Source organism: Anarhichas minor, unplaced genomic scaffold (assembly GCF_050575085.1).
Source record: "Anarhichas minor isolate MPS153535 unplaced genomic scaffold, ASM5057508v1 ptg000012l, whole genome shotgun sequence".
Lineage (NCBI taxonomy): Eukaryota > Metazoa > Chordata > Actinopteri > Perciformes > Anarhichadidae > Anarhichas > Anarhichas minor.
In genome coordinates this window covers 6,769,449-6,785,778 of record NW_027466458.1, presented here as the reverse complement: position 1 = coordinate 6,785,778, position 16,330 = coordinate 6,769,449, and the positions used below count along the sequence as shown (strand labels likewise).

Sequence of the window (16,330 nt, the reverse complement as noted above, 5' to 3'; positions counted from 1 at the left end):
CCCCAGCCTGTGGTTTAAAGTCTCATGCCCATTCTTTCCTAAAACCTGTCACAATTATATAGTTTCATGTTTAAACACTGCTAAATATTTGACTAAAACAGCTGGGTACTGTAGTAGCAAATGCTACTCAAAACAGGAGTACATTGTGTGTTTGTCCTGAACTATTTTGAGCCAGAGGCTTGGTGCACACTAGCGCTATTTACAAAAGTAAAGTAAACTACAGTGCCCATTTTCATCATTATGAAGAAATACATCAGCCAGATGATTAGGGCAATACTTGTTAGTGGGATCAATTAATGTATGCGTGCTTACTCATAACCACTACAGTCTCTAACGTTACTCCAGTGGGCTGCACACTGTCCGACGTACCAGTCATTACTTCACAACCTACCTCGTCACCAGAGGCACAACGTTAACTATATCAAAGTTAGCGTTAATGGCTGCTGTACCATCTCACTCTGTTCAGAGTGACAGAGAAGCAGTGTGCCTGGAAGCTGTTCTAGTAACGTTAACGACACAGCATTGAGTCGACTGGTGAAGTCAAAGATGTCAGTCAGTGACATACCGGTAAATAAGTTAACGTTAGCTAGCTAGGTCTTACGTTAGCTAGCGTTTAGGTTAGCTAGGTCGGCAAAGTAGCATGTTACAAGTAACGTCTACGTAATCCGCGTAGCTCACGCATATTAGCTTAAGACATTTTAAATTAGCGAAGAAATGTCATCTGATATTTGCTATAACGTTAATTGATGGCACAGGATATATGTTAGCTGGGTTTGCTAACCTGAGTGCAAGTTATGTTGGCAGCTCGTTAGCTACTATTAGCTAACTCGCCCATCTAATCTACATTAATTAACGACTAACAGCGACGTGGTTTTGCAAACAAGCAGGTTTTGTTGTCCAGTCGACACTCGATGAACATTTAGTTTATTATCAGTGAGGTCACTCATGTGAATCTACTAATATGTTCAGATTTCACAGCTAAAGCTAACGCTACATCTAGCTAGCTAGGTTAATACCTGACAGACTAGGGTGGATACATTGATTTAGCGTTAGCTATTTAATGTCAGGGTGCGACTGTTGGCAACATTGAAGTGTTACATTATTTAGGTAGGTACAGCTTAGTCAGTGGTGTGGTTTGTTCTTACCTCAATTAAAGTATTAAAATTAAAAAGCTAGCTCATGAATCCTTGTGACAACACTAGCTTGTGCTAGCATACTGCTATCATTAGCCTCCTCCTGCTGGTCTTCAGGGTCTTAGTGCCCACACATTCTGCTTCTGTAAGGTTTGACAGCAGAGCCACTATTTAATAAACTAAGGAAACATATCTTTAGTGGGCATAAATAATATTTTCGGATTCTGTAATGTCATTCAGACCACACATGCATAGGCCAGTAAATTAATAAACAAATAAAAATATACAGGTAAAAACACTGCTCAACTTTTGAGAGGAAAGAAAAAACTAAACCTGGGCAACCTTACTTTAACAGATACTGCAAAAAAAAATAATGAATTAATTGCAAGTTATTTAATTTGTCAAAAAATAAGAAATTGCTCTTGATTTTTTTTAAAGCAGGGAGAAACAGAGACACAAACATTCATGTTTGCATGTTGAAGAGCAGTGTAAATTAAATGAAAATGACAATATATTCATATTTGATGAGACTTTTGGTATGAAAGCTCTACATTTGAACCATACAGGCTTTACATTTCTTTTTCTGTTATGATTATGGTCTCTAGCTAAGGTATGTCATCGTCGATACGACACTATCTCCATTTCATCTCAAACATTCATATTTGCACCAATTACAGTATTTTAATGGCAGTTTGCTTCCTGATCAACCACACAGAGGAAATTAGACAAGATGCAAAATAACTGCTTTTGAACTACAACAGATTGTTGATGAGAAAAAGAGTCTAACCTCCTCTGGTAGACCCGTTTCTCTGCACCAAGATAATAAATTGGAAAATAGCTTTGTCTCCAATTTAAAGCAACACTTGATGCTTCCATGCTTTGACCTCATGAGTTCCTTGGTAAATTAACTTTACCATCAAGAGTGCTGTATTTCTGGTAAAGACTACATGGAGCGCCTCAATTTCCGGACTAAATGAGACGAGCTCCGCTTTTACCGCGTCATTAGACATAGGAGGAGAGGAGGGGGGAAAAAATAAAAAAATCAGAATATAATGAGCAGTAGAAGAGAAAAACATCAGTTGAGAGGTGAAAGAGAACATTAACTGACACACACACACACAGAAAGGCAGGTAGACAAAGTTACACTCCAACTGTCTGAACATACAAACACATTCAAAAGGAAGGTTGAACTTCTCTTTAGCTTAAAGATTTGCTTATAGTTGTGATTTTTTTTTGCCAGAAGCTCAGGATTAAGGAGCATAGAGGATGAGCAATGTGGCAATATCAGTGTTACTTAGCACTTTAGAGAAAACCATGTCTATTAGTGACCTCTGACAGATAGTACACTCCTGTAAAATCTAGTGCAACAGGCTACCCTCTGGAATACCCTCCTAAGCCTGCTGCCCCCGTGACCCGGCTCCGGATAAGCAGAAGTCGATGGATGGAGTGTAACCAACATCAGATAGAGACCTCCCAGCAAAGACATAATGGTACATTCCTCAGTATAAATAATCCTCATCCAATTTGTCCTGATGGATTTGTACAGTTGCATGCTTAATCATGTTTGTGTGCACTAGACCTGAAGAATTGCTGTTGTTGCCAGCGTTCATACAACATTTAGGAAAGCAATCATAAGCTTTGGATAAAATTCTCCATAAAACCTCAGTTTATTGTAGTCGAATACGGTGATCTTAAGTAAACACTGTTGTGAGAGAGTAAATTAGGTCTCATATTCTAACACAGGCTATTACAAGTATCATTAAGGGAGCGTTATCGTAAAGACAGCCCTGTAAATATCATTCTGCCTGAATGGTTCTCAGTAGCTATAATACAAATCTGCCTGAAGTTGATGCAAAACATTAAGAGTTTTATCTGAGAAGCATGCCAAACGGACAGTCTAAGAGCTGCATGTGTTCAGTGGCTCAACGTTAATAGATGACTCATTAACATGGTTCAAAGTCATAGCATGCAGCTTCTGAGTTATGGATTTTTGTACTAGGACATAACACTATGAAGTTATTTTATCTTAAGTGTCAAAGGGGCCCTGATTGATGTTATTGTAACCACATCAACTGCTGTCATCAGCATGCTCAGGACTTCTGCTGAATCGACAAGTGGGCAGCTTGAATTGGAGAGAAGAATACGTACTGAACAAGAAGAGACCCAGGAATAGAAAGAGCATGGAGGGCAACGAGGAAGTGCTGCGAAAGCAAAGAAAGCAACTTGAACTGGATCCATGAAATATATGAAATGCATACTCCTTAAAAAACAAAAAAATATCATTTACTTTTTGTCTCGCAAATGTTGCTGAGTCACAAGAGAGCTTTGCAGTGTCAGGTGGCATGACAGCCAGAGTGACGTGTCTGCTCTTCCACGGAGGTGAGAGTTTTCATCGGGTTGTTACAGCTTTACCTTAACCCCAGGAGACCCTCAGTGTTCCAGCTGGCTGGAGGCCTCGCCGACAGTCTTTACAGCTCTGCAGGTTGAGTGTGACACGGGGAAGGGAATAAATGCCTGAAGAGAACGTGCGATAGTTGGCAGGTGGATGCATGTGTGAGACAGGCTGATGAGGAAAGCAGCGGATGAACCGCCGGGCTTTGACATGGAGAACCGGTATTTAAAACTCTGTGGCCCTTTGCTGCACGTTCTACGGACCGGACATCTGTAAATAGAAGAGGGACACACACACACAAAACTCAAACACCATGACCATACAACTTTTGGAAAATAAAAGGCTTTTGATACAGACAGGTTAAAGAACACATTTGCCATCATTGATTTTCACTCAGACTAACCTAATCAACCACAGCCCGTGTGAGCTGTCCTGAGAGCACAGACAGTTAAGCATTACTGCCATGCACAAAAGAGAAGTCGGCTCACACGCCACACCTTGCTGCACCACAATCAGAGCTGTTGGTTGCACTCTAGATCTGCACCAACCGTGACATTAAGAAGTTTGTTAATACGCTTCTTTTTTTTTTTTTACCTTAAACAAAGCATTAAAAGTAGAAAGCAAAGCGAGCAGTATTGTAAGTGAATGAGAGAATCTGTTCCACAGGCGAGGCCTCGGAGCATTGTTCTGCAATCGGGTCCTTCGGGGCTCTTCCATCCTGCCGAATGTTTTCTTTCGAGCTGTCTATTCACCTGGACCAACAGGTGAAAGCAATTAACCACTCTCTGGGATTAAATACCAGCAGGCCTCTGTGCATTAAGGACATGATTGCTGCACAGCTTGAAGCTAAACGTCACCGACAGGTTACAACAGCACGACTGAAGAGGGGTGACGTGCTGCTCGTCAGTCAGTGAGAAAAGAGGAAATGGGGGGAAAAAGCCCAGATACTTCATTTGTTCCTCTCACGTTCTCATCACTACTCAGCAATAACAAAATGTCAAAGTTAAGCATTAAAAGTGAACAAACCCCAGAAACACTGACTTCTTTTTATCGGCTGCGTTGCAATAATTACAAAACATAAACATGTTTTAAAGTGAAAATGTATCTTTTTATTGGTACCATACATTAATTATCAAGGGCAGAAACTAACCAAATCAAAAAATATATATCAAACAATGATTTTCTACAGGGATTGGAAAAGGTACAAGTCACCATTCAAACTCATAACTGTTGCTGGAATCAACTGTAAGGAAATGGAAATGTACAAAACAAACAGAGCTTCAGCTGTTTTTTTTTTTTTTTTAAATCAGACTTTACAGACAGCGTCGCTACCCAATATGAAGACTGAACTTAATGATAAGCTGGCTTTAGAAGATGTTTGGATGATTGATGGCATCATTCTGTTGGTTATGAAAGACGCTGCACCAATGAAGGCAATTTAGACGACAGATAACGGAGAGAAATCAGTTTCAGCCAGTGATGAAATATGAAATTCACCGGTTAGCTTAAATTCAGTGAGCACATTCACTTGACATCAAGTTGAAAGTCGCGGTACACAAAATCGTGATGTTAAGTGAAAAATCACTTCCTGTATAGATGAAACACTGTGTGAATTTCTAAAATTTCCAAAATAAATACAAAAAAAGACAAACAGTAGAATGATCTCTCCATGGTGCCGTTGTACCCCCGGAGGTTTTGTAATTTAATTTACACAAGTTATAAAAAAGGAGGGAGGAGGAAAGAGCAGGAGGGAGGATAGAGGGGGCGGGCTCATGAGTGTTTTTTCTCCTTTTTCCTATTTTTGTTTCTTTACATTAGATCGGGATGGCTTTAGGTAAATCTAAGTAAGAATACATCTTATTACAGTCAGACAGAACTTTGCTACTACCTTAAATATACAAGCACAAATACACAAAAATTTAAATCTCCAAAAAAATAAAAAAAAGGAACAAAAAGACAAAATAAAAACATCCACGCTAAATTATTTCTCTTTTATAAACATAAAAGATAAAAACCATATATCTTAGAGGGGGAGGGATAAAAGTCCTGTGTTGCTCCTTGGTCTGTAGCTTTTCAGTATTGGTAGAAAATAAAAAAGTAACAATTGAAATGAAGGCGTTTAATACAAATTAAAAAACATTCTAGGGAAATATATACTGTATAAAAACTCTTAAAATGTGTAACTGTGTGTGTGTGTGCATGTGTGTGTTTTAAATGCTCTCTGTTTGAAAGACCGCAGCCATTGTAGTCTAATCAGAGATGGCTCTGGCACTAGGACTCAAAATCCTTCAATCATTATACTGATTTGTGTGTGTGTGTGTGTGTGTGCGTGTGTGTGTGTGTATGTTTCCCTAGTGCCACATTTCAGCTCCTACTAGTGTGTGAATTTCAATGGTTTTACACACGGACTCTTAATTCTGGTCCGTCCGCTTCCGCAAAGCCACAAATAAGATCGGACTGCCTCTTTTTCGCTCCTCACACATTTCACACACGCGCACACACATAAACTCTATTAACAAACATTACGAGTGACTCGTGCCTCAACAGAGCAGACCAGAATTGAGAGCCGTATTTAGAGGACGGGTGGACAAGTGGTCCCTAAGCAACTCGCCACCATCTCGAAAGCCCCGATGCCGCCATCCCCTCCGCCCCGCCGCTCCCTGCATGTGATCTTCAGTACGGATAGTTTAGTGTGCACAGTTCTGCCCCCTGGGTTAAACACCCCCCCCCCCCCCCCACGCCTCCTCGCTCACATCTACCCGGTCGCTGTCCAAACTGAAAATTTGCGAGAGCAGATGGGACATTTTGAGTGTGCGATGAGGAAAGGGGAGACAGAGGTGCGACACGGTGCCTAAATATGGGGAAGTCACAGCAATGGCTCAGTGACATTATCTGAGACATGCTGAGCCCCCCGCGGGCCACCTGTGTATGTGTGTGTGTGTGTGTGAACTGAATGTGATGGACTGCTGCTGTTGCACTCGTGGCTGTCGGGGTTGGGGTGGGGTCTGAGGAGTGGCAGAGAGGGGTTTGTGTTGAGGTTGCGGGGCTCTGGGCTCTACTGCGATGCCTGTGAGGTGGGGTTGTCGCTCTTGCTCTCCTGGCTGGAGGGGGCCTTGTTGTTCCAGGGCGAGTTGGAGCCGAGCGCCGGAGAGTTGTTGAAGCTGTCCTCGTCGTCGATGCCGTTGGCCGCGTCGAACTGCGTGTTCTCCAGCCGCGTGATCAGGCGCTCGTCTTCGTCGCCAAACTCCCCTCCCATCAGCGTGGGCTCTCCGACCACCATCACATCCTGTGGAGATGCAAAACAGAAGCAGATCAATCAATATGTTGCTTTAGTGGGGACTGGAGCAATGGGAGCAACAGCTGTTTGATCCCAAAGCCACCCGCCACACCTCGACTACGATCAGGTAATCTCCATTTTAATACTTCTTAAGAGGCACTTTATGTTCTGTAACATGTGCACTTCCCTCCATGAACTGAAGCAGTCGTTAATCTATGAACGTAGTCGTAATGTTTCTGTCGATACAAAGTGCTGGCACGAGATATCAGCAATGTACTCACTGGAACTTGGCTGGACAGAGGGAAGCCACTGCCTGGGCTCTTCTTTTTGTTGTTGTTGTTGTTGTTGGTTCCTCCTCCTCCGCTGATGGTGCTGCCACCTGACATCTTACGCTTCCGTCTTTTGTTTGGTGCCTGTCTTGATGGCTCAGCTACAGAGAAGGGGAGGAGGGAGAGTTACAGATATATGTGATGTGGTCGTGCCTTTATCTGTGCTTGTTGTTCAATTACCCGGTGGTGCCACCATCCTCTGCCATTTCTGGAAGAGGCAGGTCTTGAGGCAGTCTCTGGGGCTGAGGCTGTACGTCTTGTGTCTGGACATCAGCTCCTGCATGGGCTCCAGAATCACACACAGCTGGAGGAGGGAACAGAAAGACAGGCAACGGGTTTACACGGTGTTTGAGATCATTAGGAGGTGCTCCCAAAAGAGCAAGCACCATCATTATCAGCTGGTGTTCGGCGTAAATGACTTCATCTCTAAGCTTGAAGTTCTGAGATCAGAAAATCTGGTCATGAAACACAAGAAGCAAACAGAGAAACATGACTCAAGTGAGCATCATTTCAACAGCTCTTTTACATTTGCCAACATGGGGTTGTGACTTTTGCAGCGTCTGTAAACAAGAACACTGAACCTGCAGTTCCAGTTGAACTTGTGCAGCCTTCTGTGTTTGTTAATGAAACACAAGATACACCCGAGACCCATCTCAGCTTTACTACATAGTGCAAAAACTCTCTACTCGGTACCTTCACTGCCTCAACAATAAAAGCAGGGCTGTGACGAATAGTTTGGAGCTTTGTTCATAACTTTGACATTCAAATTCTAAATCAACATTCAAATGCACGCAGCTTTATCTTTTTGCACGTCTGTTTATTATTTTAAACCATGATTGGTCGACACTAATGTAATTAGTATTACACTATTTGTAGAAATAGATTCCATAGGTGGGTGCGTAGGACGGCTCCAGACTCGTGTGATCCAAACATTTACAAAAAAAAGACGTATTTGTTTCCAAAATTCACAACTTTTCACAAATATTATTTAACAAAATAGGATTAAAGACATTTGGAGCTTCATTCCAAAACTTCGAAAATGGTGTGTGTGCTCCACTTACTCGGAGGTAGTTAAGGGTGGAGTTCGACAGGCCACATCTTGTTATGTTTTTGGACAGCTGGTCCAGCATCTGTGGGTCCTGGGCCTGAGGAATCAAAAGGGGACGGATTAGGACGTTGACACTCACACACGTCCTTGTATACACATCTGTGAACTACGTGCAGCCGTTCCCGCTCCCCTCTGCATCCACTCACATGCATGGCCAGTATACTGCGGGGGATGAGTTCACGGTGTTGTCTGATGCTGAAGTGCCACGTCTTTATCCTCATCATGTCGTCAAACATGAACTCCAGGTACAAGCGGCCTTCTACACACACCTGTGGCAGTTCAGAGGAGTCGGGTGAGTATGCAGGAGTTGAACTACATGTAATGTACACAATAATAGCTAAAGACGCAAACACACACACACACACCTGTGTGAACATGGGCTTTCCATTCTGGGTGACCATGGTGCACTGATCACAGTCAAGAGAGACAAAGTTATTGTGGAAGGACTCCTTGGGATGTTTCAGCACATAGTAGAGCTCAGTGGCACCGCCTTCGAATATACTCCGGAAGTACCTTGGAATCAACGTTCGGCCAATTGCTTCAGAGGAGGAGAGAAGACACAACGGGCGTGAGACGGGAAGGAATTCATAGTCGTGTAGAAGTGACGGTACGCGGCCCGTTTGTGACTGTAGGACTTTGCAATAAAGGGGCGGAACACGTATGAAACAGAGAGGCAACGTGTTCCGGTGACTTTGTTTCTTACTGTAACGTTTGGGCCCATCCTCCAGACAGAACGTAATGGTCAACATGGCATCATCTTCAAAGAACTCTGTAGTAAATGCGTCCCACCACAGGTTATCACACTCCTACAGGATGTAGAGGGGGAACATAATCAGTGACCTGCGCAATTATTATTGGATTTGTTTGTGAGTGTGCATGCGGGTGCCTCCGAACCTCTGTCCAGTTCTGTAGTCGTTTGTTGAGTTCAAATATTCTGTAGTCTGTCTGGTTGCCATATGGTGTGTGCCTCCTGGTCAAAAACAGGACAGGGGTCGAGAACAGTTAGCTTGTGGTATTATGAAAGATACGAGTAGACTAAAAGCACATCATCCCGATCACAGTATTGTTAAAGCTCTCACAGCTTCACTACCTAGTTCACAGAATAAATACAAAATCTCTTTTTAAAAGTGAGATAAGAGCACAACTTCCCACCACCTTATCTTCACTTGTGTCATTATTGCTATTTTCACACCAGTTAAGCGATATGGGACACAATGCAGTCTTACCCGATTCCGGGCTCCAGGTACGTGGGAGGATACATCGGGGTGGGACTGGAGAGACAAGAGACAGAGAGATGATTACGTTCAGCTATAGCGCTAATGGGCCCTCCTTCAGGAGCTCGTCTGTCTTTACGACTCGGGGACACGAGCCAAACACGGCACACATCGGATGATACGGGGAGACCGTAGATAACACTTCTCAGATACACATATTCACATTTCTAACTGTAGCTGATTTGCTTACTGCAACACAAGCTTTGACGCACCGCACACAATCCTGCAGAGGTATAACCCTCGAACCTTACTGAGCCACACAAGTCAAGAGAAATCAATGTTAGCATTAAACATTAGCTTCACACATCAGGTCCACGGTGTTTACTCGAGTCTTACCTGTGGCTAAGATGACACTACGCTAACATATATGGGCAATTGGATCAACCGTTCACCAAATGACAGGAGAGTGTGACCTCTTCTTCAGCAATAAACTTTCATGCACCTAGGGGAGTCCCAAGAATCAGTTTTAAAAGAAGAGTTCTACCAGCATGTGATGTACACTGACATGACATTAAGCACTCCATCCTGGGAAGTGACGATATGCCATTAAAGCAGAGTACGAGTGTGCAAACACTACCTGGGCTGTTCATGGATATTAACTCGGGTTACAAACTGGTAAAACATGGCAGCTCATATCAACCAAACTATCCGCTGAAACAGGTTTCTTGGTAAGTTTGCAGCTTCTGAAACGTAATATATAAACATCTTAAATGTTCCGGAAGTTTGTGAACCTCCTGAACAATACAGCGCTGCTGCTTGTTGTCGCCAGCATCTTGACTACTTTATACTGTTTGCTGACCAACATATGGTTTAGGAAATTAAACTCCAGCCTATGTAAACATGGCATGTAATAATACGAGCTGTTTAAAGGCTGGTACACTGTGAGCTCCGCCCACAGAACAGATAAAACAAAACACACAGACATAAAACTCACCCCACGTCTCTGTCCAGCATAGTGCCGGGGTGGAAAGGGGGGAAAGTGCTACCGTTGGGGGGCTCCTTGGGGGAGTACAGCTTGAAAGACTTGGAGGAACAGCCTGGAAGAGAGGTGAGGGAACAAGAAGAAAGAAAATGAATGGTGCGTTTCATTTTTATATTATAAGGTTCAAAAGCTATTTGAAAAGTTAGATGTAGTGTTTCAGGATAACAATAAATGGTAAATTAGATAAAAACTTTTTAGTCGTTACATCTTTGGGGATTACACGGTACTTCTAATTATAGCTATTACATGTTTGAGTGACGACAAAGAACGACTGTATCGTGTCGAGGGTGAAGACACATGCAGCCTGAACTGGCCAGCATGGCCCAGTTTCCGTTGGCTGCACACATTCACAGGTCATCCCCGGCAATACACCAGTCTCGTTTCATAAAAAAGACACAAAACACCACGATGAGGCGGGAGCCTCCTGTGAGCAATGTGCTGCTACTGCCGGCCTCCATCTACTCCCCACAAATAACTGTAAAACAGCACAAACAGACCAACGCTGACTCTAGTCACAACCACCCAAAAAGACTAAGCTGATGAATCCCTCTCTCTCAGACTGCTCCAACGCTTGTTCTACTCTAATTGCCCGGCTCTCCTATAAAGGCCATCCAGGCGTGCCGCCCTCTGGGTCACGACCCCCGCCGTCACCATGGTGAAGCCCCGCCTCATTAATGTCTCTCCGTCTTGTCGCTGCATATTAAACGTATCTTTGACAATGTGTGTGTGTGTGTGTGTGTGTGTACGAAAGAGACGTATAGATAAACAGACTGGGAGAGATGAACTTTAATTGCATTAATGGGATGTTTTCAGCAGAGTAAACTGGGATTTGAGAGCACAGCAGAGATGTGAAATCTATGTTCTTGTAAGACATTTAAGAGTAAAACAGCCTCTACTTTGTGAGAAGAGGGTTTTTTTGTTTTGTTTTTTAAAGGTGAGTTTTTCCAACATTGTGATTCATTATCAAAGTGCTCTCGCGGAGTTTGGTTGATGACGTTACAGTAACACAAACATGCAGATATCCACAGTCCAGCCCAACACTGACCTCAGAGGACACTGATACACGCCGGTACCGATCAAGTTCATAAGTTATGATTGTAAGCATCAAAACCAATCTGCTCTTAAATAATGGCATCTTATCTTTAAGGAGCTAAGTCTCCACTGGATCCTACTGCAACAATAACCACACGGACACAGTTTCTAAAAACTAGAAGCAAATAAATAAAAAGTTTTCTACGAAGAGCATCGTCAAAACACCATTTGCACCATCTACAAAGGGCCATAACCTCGGTCCATTTGAAGCCGTGGCTTCACTTTGTGCAAAAACAAGTTGTTTACTGTGTGAGGCAGCACTGCTGGGCTGTGGGGTGGATGCACCACCAGAGGAAAACAAATGGGTTTGATAAATAAATAAATAATCGATGGTTATGTGTCCATTAGTTGTTGAGAGCTCCATTAGCTCCTCTGCTCTCCTGTTAGCGGTTAATGACAGGCAGTCACAATCACATCAGCTGGACTCCACTTCCTCCACTGGGATTCATGTTCCTCTCTCCCTTACAAGTAGACACACAGTACATCAAATACACATTATACACATGTATCCTCCTGGCTTAATGTGATGGTCAGCCCACCTCACAACACATCTCACAAGTTGACCAACATGGTTGTCCAAAAAAACACCATTAACATCCGATTTAATCTGAACTCCAGACACACAATTCCACTGAGCAGCACAAAGTCTCTTCTGAATAAGAGTAGCATGTAGTGGTTCAGGACTCCTGCCACCATGGTGTCTAGAAGGGGACAAGCGGTCTATCCAAACGGAATATTGACGATAGCTACGTTACACTACACTATTATCCCACGTTAGCAAACACAAAAACCGACATGAATCCGATATTAAAATGCCATTTTCAACATCCGTGTAACCGCTAGTACACAACTTTCATAACAGTCGGAGCACATTTGACGTGTTGTCTGGTTACAAAGGCAATTAGAGAGGCAGCAAGCGCATAATGCTAACACTTAGCTATTAGCCAGGCTAACGCGTTAAACAGGTGATATCAGGACGCGAGTGAACTTCGCTGCGTAATGCCAACCAGCACGTATTTTAACAAACCATGACCAGCAACAGGAACCAATAACCTCGACATCGTGCACCACATCAACGTTGGCTGTGTACAACACTGCCTCGTAGGCCTGCACGGCGAGCTAACGTTAGCTAGCCAGAAAACAGTTGGTGAGTGTTAGCCGTGTTGCTAACGCCTTAGCGTTAAATCCCTTTTCAACGATAAACCACCGAAATAAGACCAGAAACTACAACCGCAATAGCTCGTGAACCACACGTACCCGCTACGGCAGATAGACACTGCGATCAAGGTGTGCGTTTGGGGGAAAAGCGACCGTTTACCTGAAAAGAAGTCCAATCAGAAAATTGATGTTTACAGATCCGTGATGATAGACCGTATGTACGCTCCGTGCGTAAAGACGGATAGGCCCGCTGGACGCAACGTACCAACACAATACGTCCCTCTGAATAGGATCAATGGAAAAATATCCCCAAACCGCGAGACTGAGACGGAATAAAGCCTAAATTGCGGGAGTCAGTCGGTTATGTTTTGTCCCGCATGAGGCCTTGTTAGTGGGCTGAAGCCTGCTGTGGGTTTACATACGGACCCAGATGAGCCCTTTGTTCACGGGAGGACATGAACAATAGCTGTAGGCCCTCCTCCTCTCCCTCCGCAATGCATTTGCTCCTCTATCCTCTGCCCAGCACCGCCAGCCGCCCTCTCCCCCCTTTTTCCTCCCCCCACCCCCCACTAATGCACAACTGCACATGAAGGTTGTCTGGTAAGCATTTTTTTATCCCTTCCTTCCTCCTCCCTACATCCCATCCCTTCCTTGTAACTGACACAGATGAGAATTGGCCTAATGCAGCCGAGTGGAAGCGTGTGTGGAAATAAACATCATGCTGACTGCAAAGTGGTTTTCATGTTTTCCTAATTAGTGCACATCCGCTTGCTGCAAACAACTGAACTGAGACAGTGACAGAACAAGACCCTGGTCATGTGAATCATACACGATGGGTCTATGCAGGGCGATGCATACACATGTGATGCAGCAGCCCAATCAGTCAAAAGTAGATTGAGATCTAACAAATTAAATTTCACCTGCGGATAACATACTTCGGTTGTTGACAATTAATTGTGTCTTTGAGTTTGCACACTGAACGGTCTCCAAGGTAGACCAGTAAAGCCATTACCATTGGGAATATCTCTCTCTCTCTCTCTCTCTCCACACCCACACACACACACACACACGAAGCACTAAACCAAAAGGAGAATCCCATAGGCCTGTAAATCTGCTTAAATCCTCAAATTATAATCAGATATTCAGATCACAGCCAGCGAGGACTCACCCATATGGCCAAGGTTGGGATATAAAAAGAACAAGTCATATTAGGTCAGTAGTTTTTCATATATTTATGCAAGTGTATGTCATAATATTTGCTAATTTCACATGCATTATTCATCTCTGAAGGATGACTTGGACTCCTAACATTGTTGACAGGTGATCTCATATCAAAGGTCTAAAAATAATTTTCTTTCAAACACAAAAAGTGCTTTCCCCCGCCTCAATTATTTAGGGACGTTGCAGCCGACAGCATGGACGTGGTTCTGATTTATACACGACCCGTGTAGGCAGGGAGTGAAAACACAATGTTTCATCAATGATTTATTCGCAAATTAAGCTGCTCCTGGGAGCCGCTCTGTGGAAACAGTTAACAGGGTTTCCCAGAAGCTGCTGTGCATCGCAACACTGGTGCTGATGGGTAATATTATGACAACATAGTTATTAAACATTATTTTTGGTTCAAGTTGAACTATTTTAGAGGCACAATTTCAGATAATGTGACCTAATAGACAAAGGCCGTACAGATATGTTTATGTAAGTCTTATTCTGATTAAACATAATATGTATTCCTCTCTGACTGACGTGGAACAACTTTTAAAAATGTATTTTTGTCTGCTGGTGCATTTCAAGGATCAGTTCCACAAGGTGTTATTATTGTGAGCACAGCACATTTTATTTTTTTCTCATACTTTATTGCAAAAGTGCACATTGAATTTCCAATTGCTCTCAGTATTTATATATTTTTTTTGCTTTACTGAAAATATATAAAAGCTAATAATAAGAGAAAAAGGATCATACAATATTTAGAAGTTAATCAAAATGAAGATAAATTATAATAATAAATCCAAACGTCCATTTCCACCCTAATTATGTCACTCTTATATCTGCCAACGTGCAGTGATGGACTCCTCACCACTGTTTAATTATCGGTCTCGTAATCAAACCGTTTTCTCCATCGCCTCTGATATTCCGACGTATCCGAGACGTTGAAGCAGGTGTCATGATTTTGCGTTTACTTTTCTGCTTTTTCCTACCAGAGGGTGTCACTTTATTCTGACGTATCTGCAGATCTTTTCTGTCTGGCTTTGCAATCTAGGAACACAACTCCCTTACGTTTGCAAAAAAAGCAGAAACCTCTTTGCAGACTCTCGTGTTGGAAGAGATCCCCGAGTATGGTGAAGTGCAGTGTCTCCCAGAACCAGACACGAGAGGATGAGCAGCTCCAAGGCCCGTCTCTCACCCGACCAGCAGCAGAGATGCCCGGGCTGAGTTTATGCATATTTGTTTGACCACGGTGAGCCCGTGACATGAGCACTTCACAGCTCACGAGGCTCCTGTCGGTCTTTCGGCAGCATCTTTGTGTGTCTAGTACCGGGGGGGGAGGTGTCATCAGTAGTAGCTTAGAGTGTCTGTTGTCGGTGACTTATGTGGATTTGCCTATCTTACATTCGCTAGCCCCTGTAGCCATGGCAACACAAGCAGTCAATGCTGTCACAACCGGAGCGAAGCTAAGAACCATCCATGGAAATGGACACACAAGGGTTAATCCTGTGTGAGTGTGTGTGTGTGTGTGTACGCGCGCGTCTGTGTGTGTGTGTGTGTGTGTCTCCAAAGCTTGCCCATTGAAATGGTACATGACGGGGTTAATCCTCACTGCATGTGTGGGGGGGTGATGGAGAAGAGGTGGGGGTGGGAGGTGTGTCAGGATAAGGCTTGAAGGGCTTACACACACTGTCTCTTTTGCTCTCAGGCATAGGGCAGGCCTTATCTTCAACGGGCACCCCAACCAGCGAGTCTCTCTCTCACTCTCTCACACACGCGCACACACACACACACACACACACACACACACACACACACACACACACACACACACGCCTAACAGTCACTTCACCAGCTAGCCTCATTTTCCTACTTGCAGTCACACATTCACACCTAAAGCCATAAGTCCATGTACAAAAAGTGATTAAGGCTGCAGCGTGCAGCGGCTGAATATAAACTCCCTGTAGTGCCATGTGTGATGTTTTCACGAAGCTTACACTTAAACCTACAAGTGCAACTTGTGTAATTCACCTTTGTCAAAGTAAATAAATAAATAAATAAATAAAAGAAGAGAAGAAGGGGACCAAACTTGTATCGCATTTTTCTCTGAGCATCAATAAAACAAGAGATACAACAAGAAAAACAATAAGACATTCCTTCCTCAGCTGTTTTGTTGTCGTTGCTGAATCAGCTCTGAGAAAGACAACAAGGAAAAGGTCAGAAAGAGAGACTTACCTCCCTCAGTTTCAAGTTGTTCTGACATCGCCATTTCGTCACCCACAAATGCACTTTCACAGCTACATGCTAATCTAACTCAAAGACTTGGTCTCAGTTTTCATGCCTCTCCCTCTCTGATATCTCCCATGTCCAGACTGTCAG

General features: G+C 43.4%; 2 protein-coding genes and 1 long non-coding RNA gene across 6 annotated transcripts in view; 1 reads left to right on the top strand and 2 right to left on the bottom strand.

Annotated features, from left to right (window-relative positions):
- Positions 1–1,293, bottom strand: part of armh3 (armadillo like helical domain containing 3) — a 17,378-nt gene extending 16,085 nt beyond the window's left edge. Inside the window, exon 1 of the mRNA XM_076090543.1 lies at positions 1,146–1,293. The gene's annotated coding sequence lies outside the window, so the exon portion shown is untranslated. The remainder of the gene's footprint in view (positions 1–1,145) is intronic.
- LOC142948485 (uncharacterized) lies at positions 386–6,246 on the top strand. 2 transcript variants are annotated; one of them, XR_012953519.1, is made up of 3 exons: positions 386–567; positions 2,496–2,623; positions 3,219–6,246. It is a non-coding gene; the product is annotated as an uncharacterized LOC142948485 (long non-coding RNA). The 2 variants fall into 2 exon arrangements; XR_012953518.1 differs by having other exon boundaries at positions 386–2,623.
- Positions 4,612–16,330, bottom strand: ldb1b (LIM-domain binding 1b). 3 transcript variants are annotated; one of them, XM_076090544.1, is made up of 11 exons: positions 16,187–16,330; positions 10,448–10,550; positions 9,466–9,510; positions 9,134–9,209; positions 8,943–9,045; positions 8,605–8,777; positions 8,386–8,508; positions 8,193–8,276; positions 7,312–7,435; positions 7,084–7,232; positions 4,612–6,811 (listed from the first exon to the last, which is right to left on the bottom strand). In XM_076090544.1, exons 1-11 carry the CDS (start codon positions 16,218–16,220, stop codon positions 6,581–6,583), a joined length of 1,245 nt encoding a protein of 414 aa, XP_075946659.1. In that variant the 5' UTR covers positions 16,221–16,330; the 3' UTR covers positions 4,612–6,580. The 3 variants fall into 3 exon arrangements, with proteins under 3 accessions (XP_075946659.1, XP_075946660.1, XP_075946661.1); XM_076090545.1 differs by lacking the exon at positions 16,187–16,330 and adding an exon at positions 12,906–13,252; XM_076090546.1 differs by lacking the exons at positions 10,448–10,550; positions 16,187–16,330 and adding an exon at positions 9,850–10,372.

Excerpts from the sequence above, each read along its gene's own strand:
- ldb1b (XM_076090544.1), bottom strand. The coding sequence starts at position 16,220 with ATGGCGATGTCAGAACAACTTGAAACTGAGGGAG. Across the intron at positions 9,046-9,133 it reads GACTACAGAACTGGACAGAG|GAGTGTGATAACCTGTGGTG; the intron begins GTTCGGAGGCAC and ends TACATCCTGTAG. Across the intron at positions 8,509-8,604 it reads GAAAGCCCATGTTCACACAG|GTGTGTGTAGAAGGCCGCTT; the intron begins GTGTGTGTGTGT and ends GAACTGCCACAG.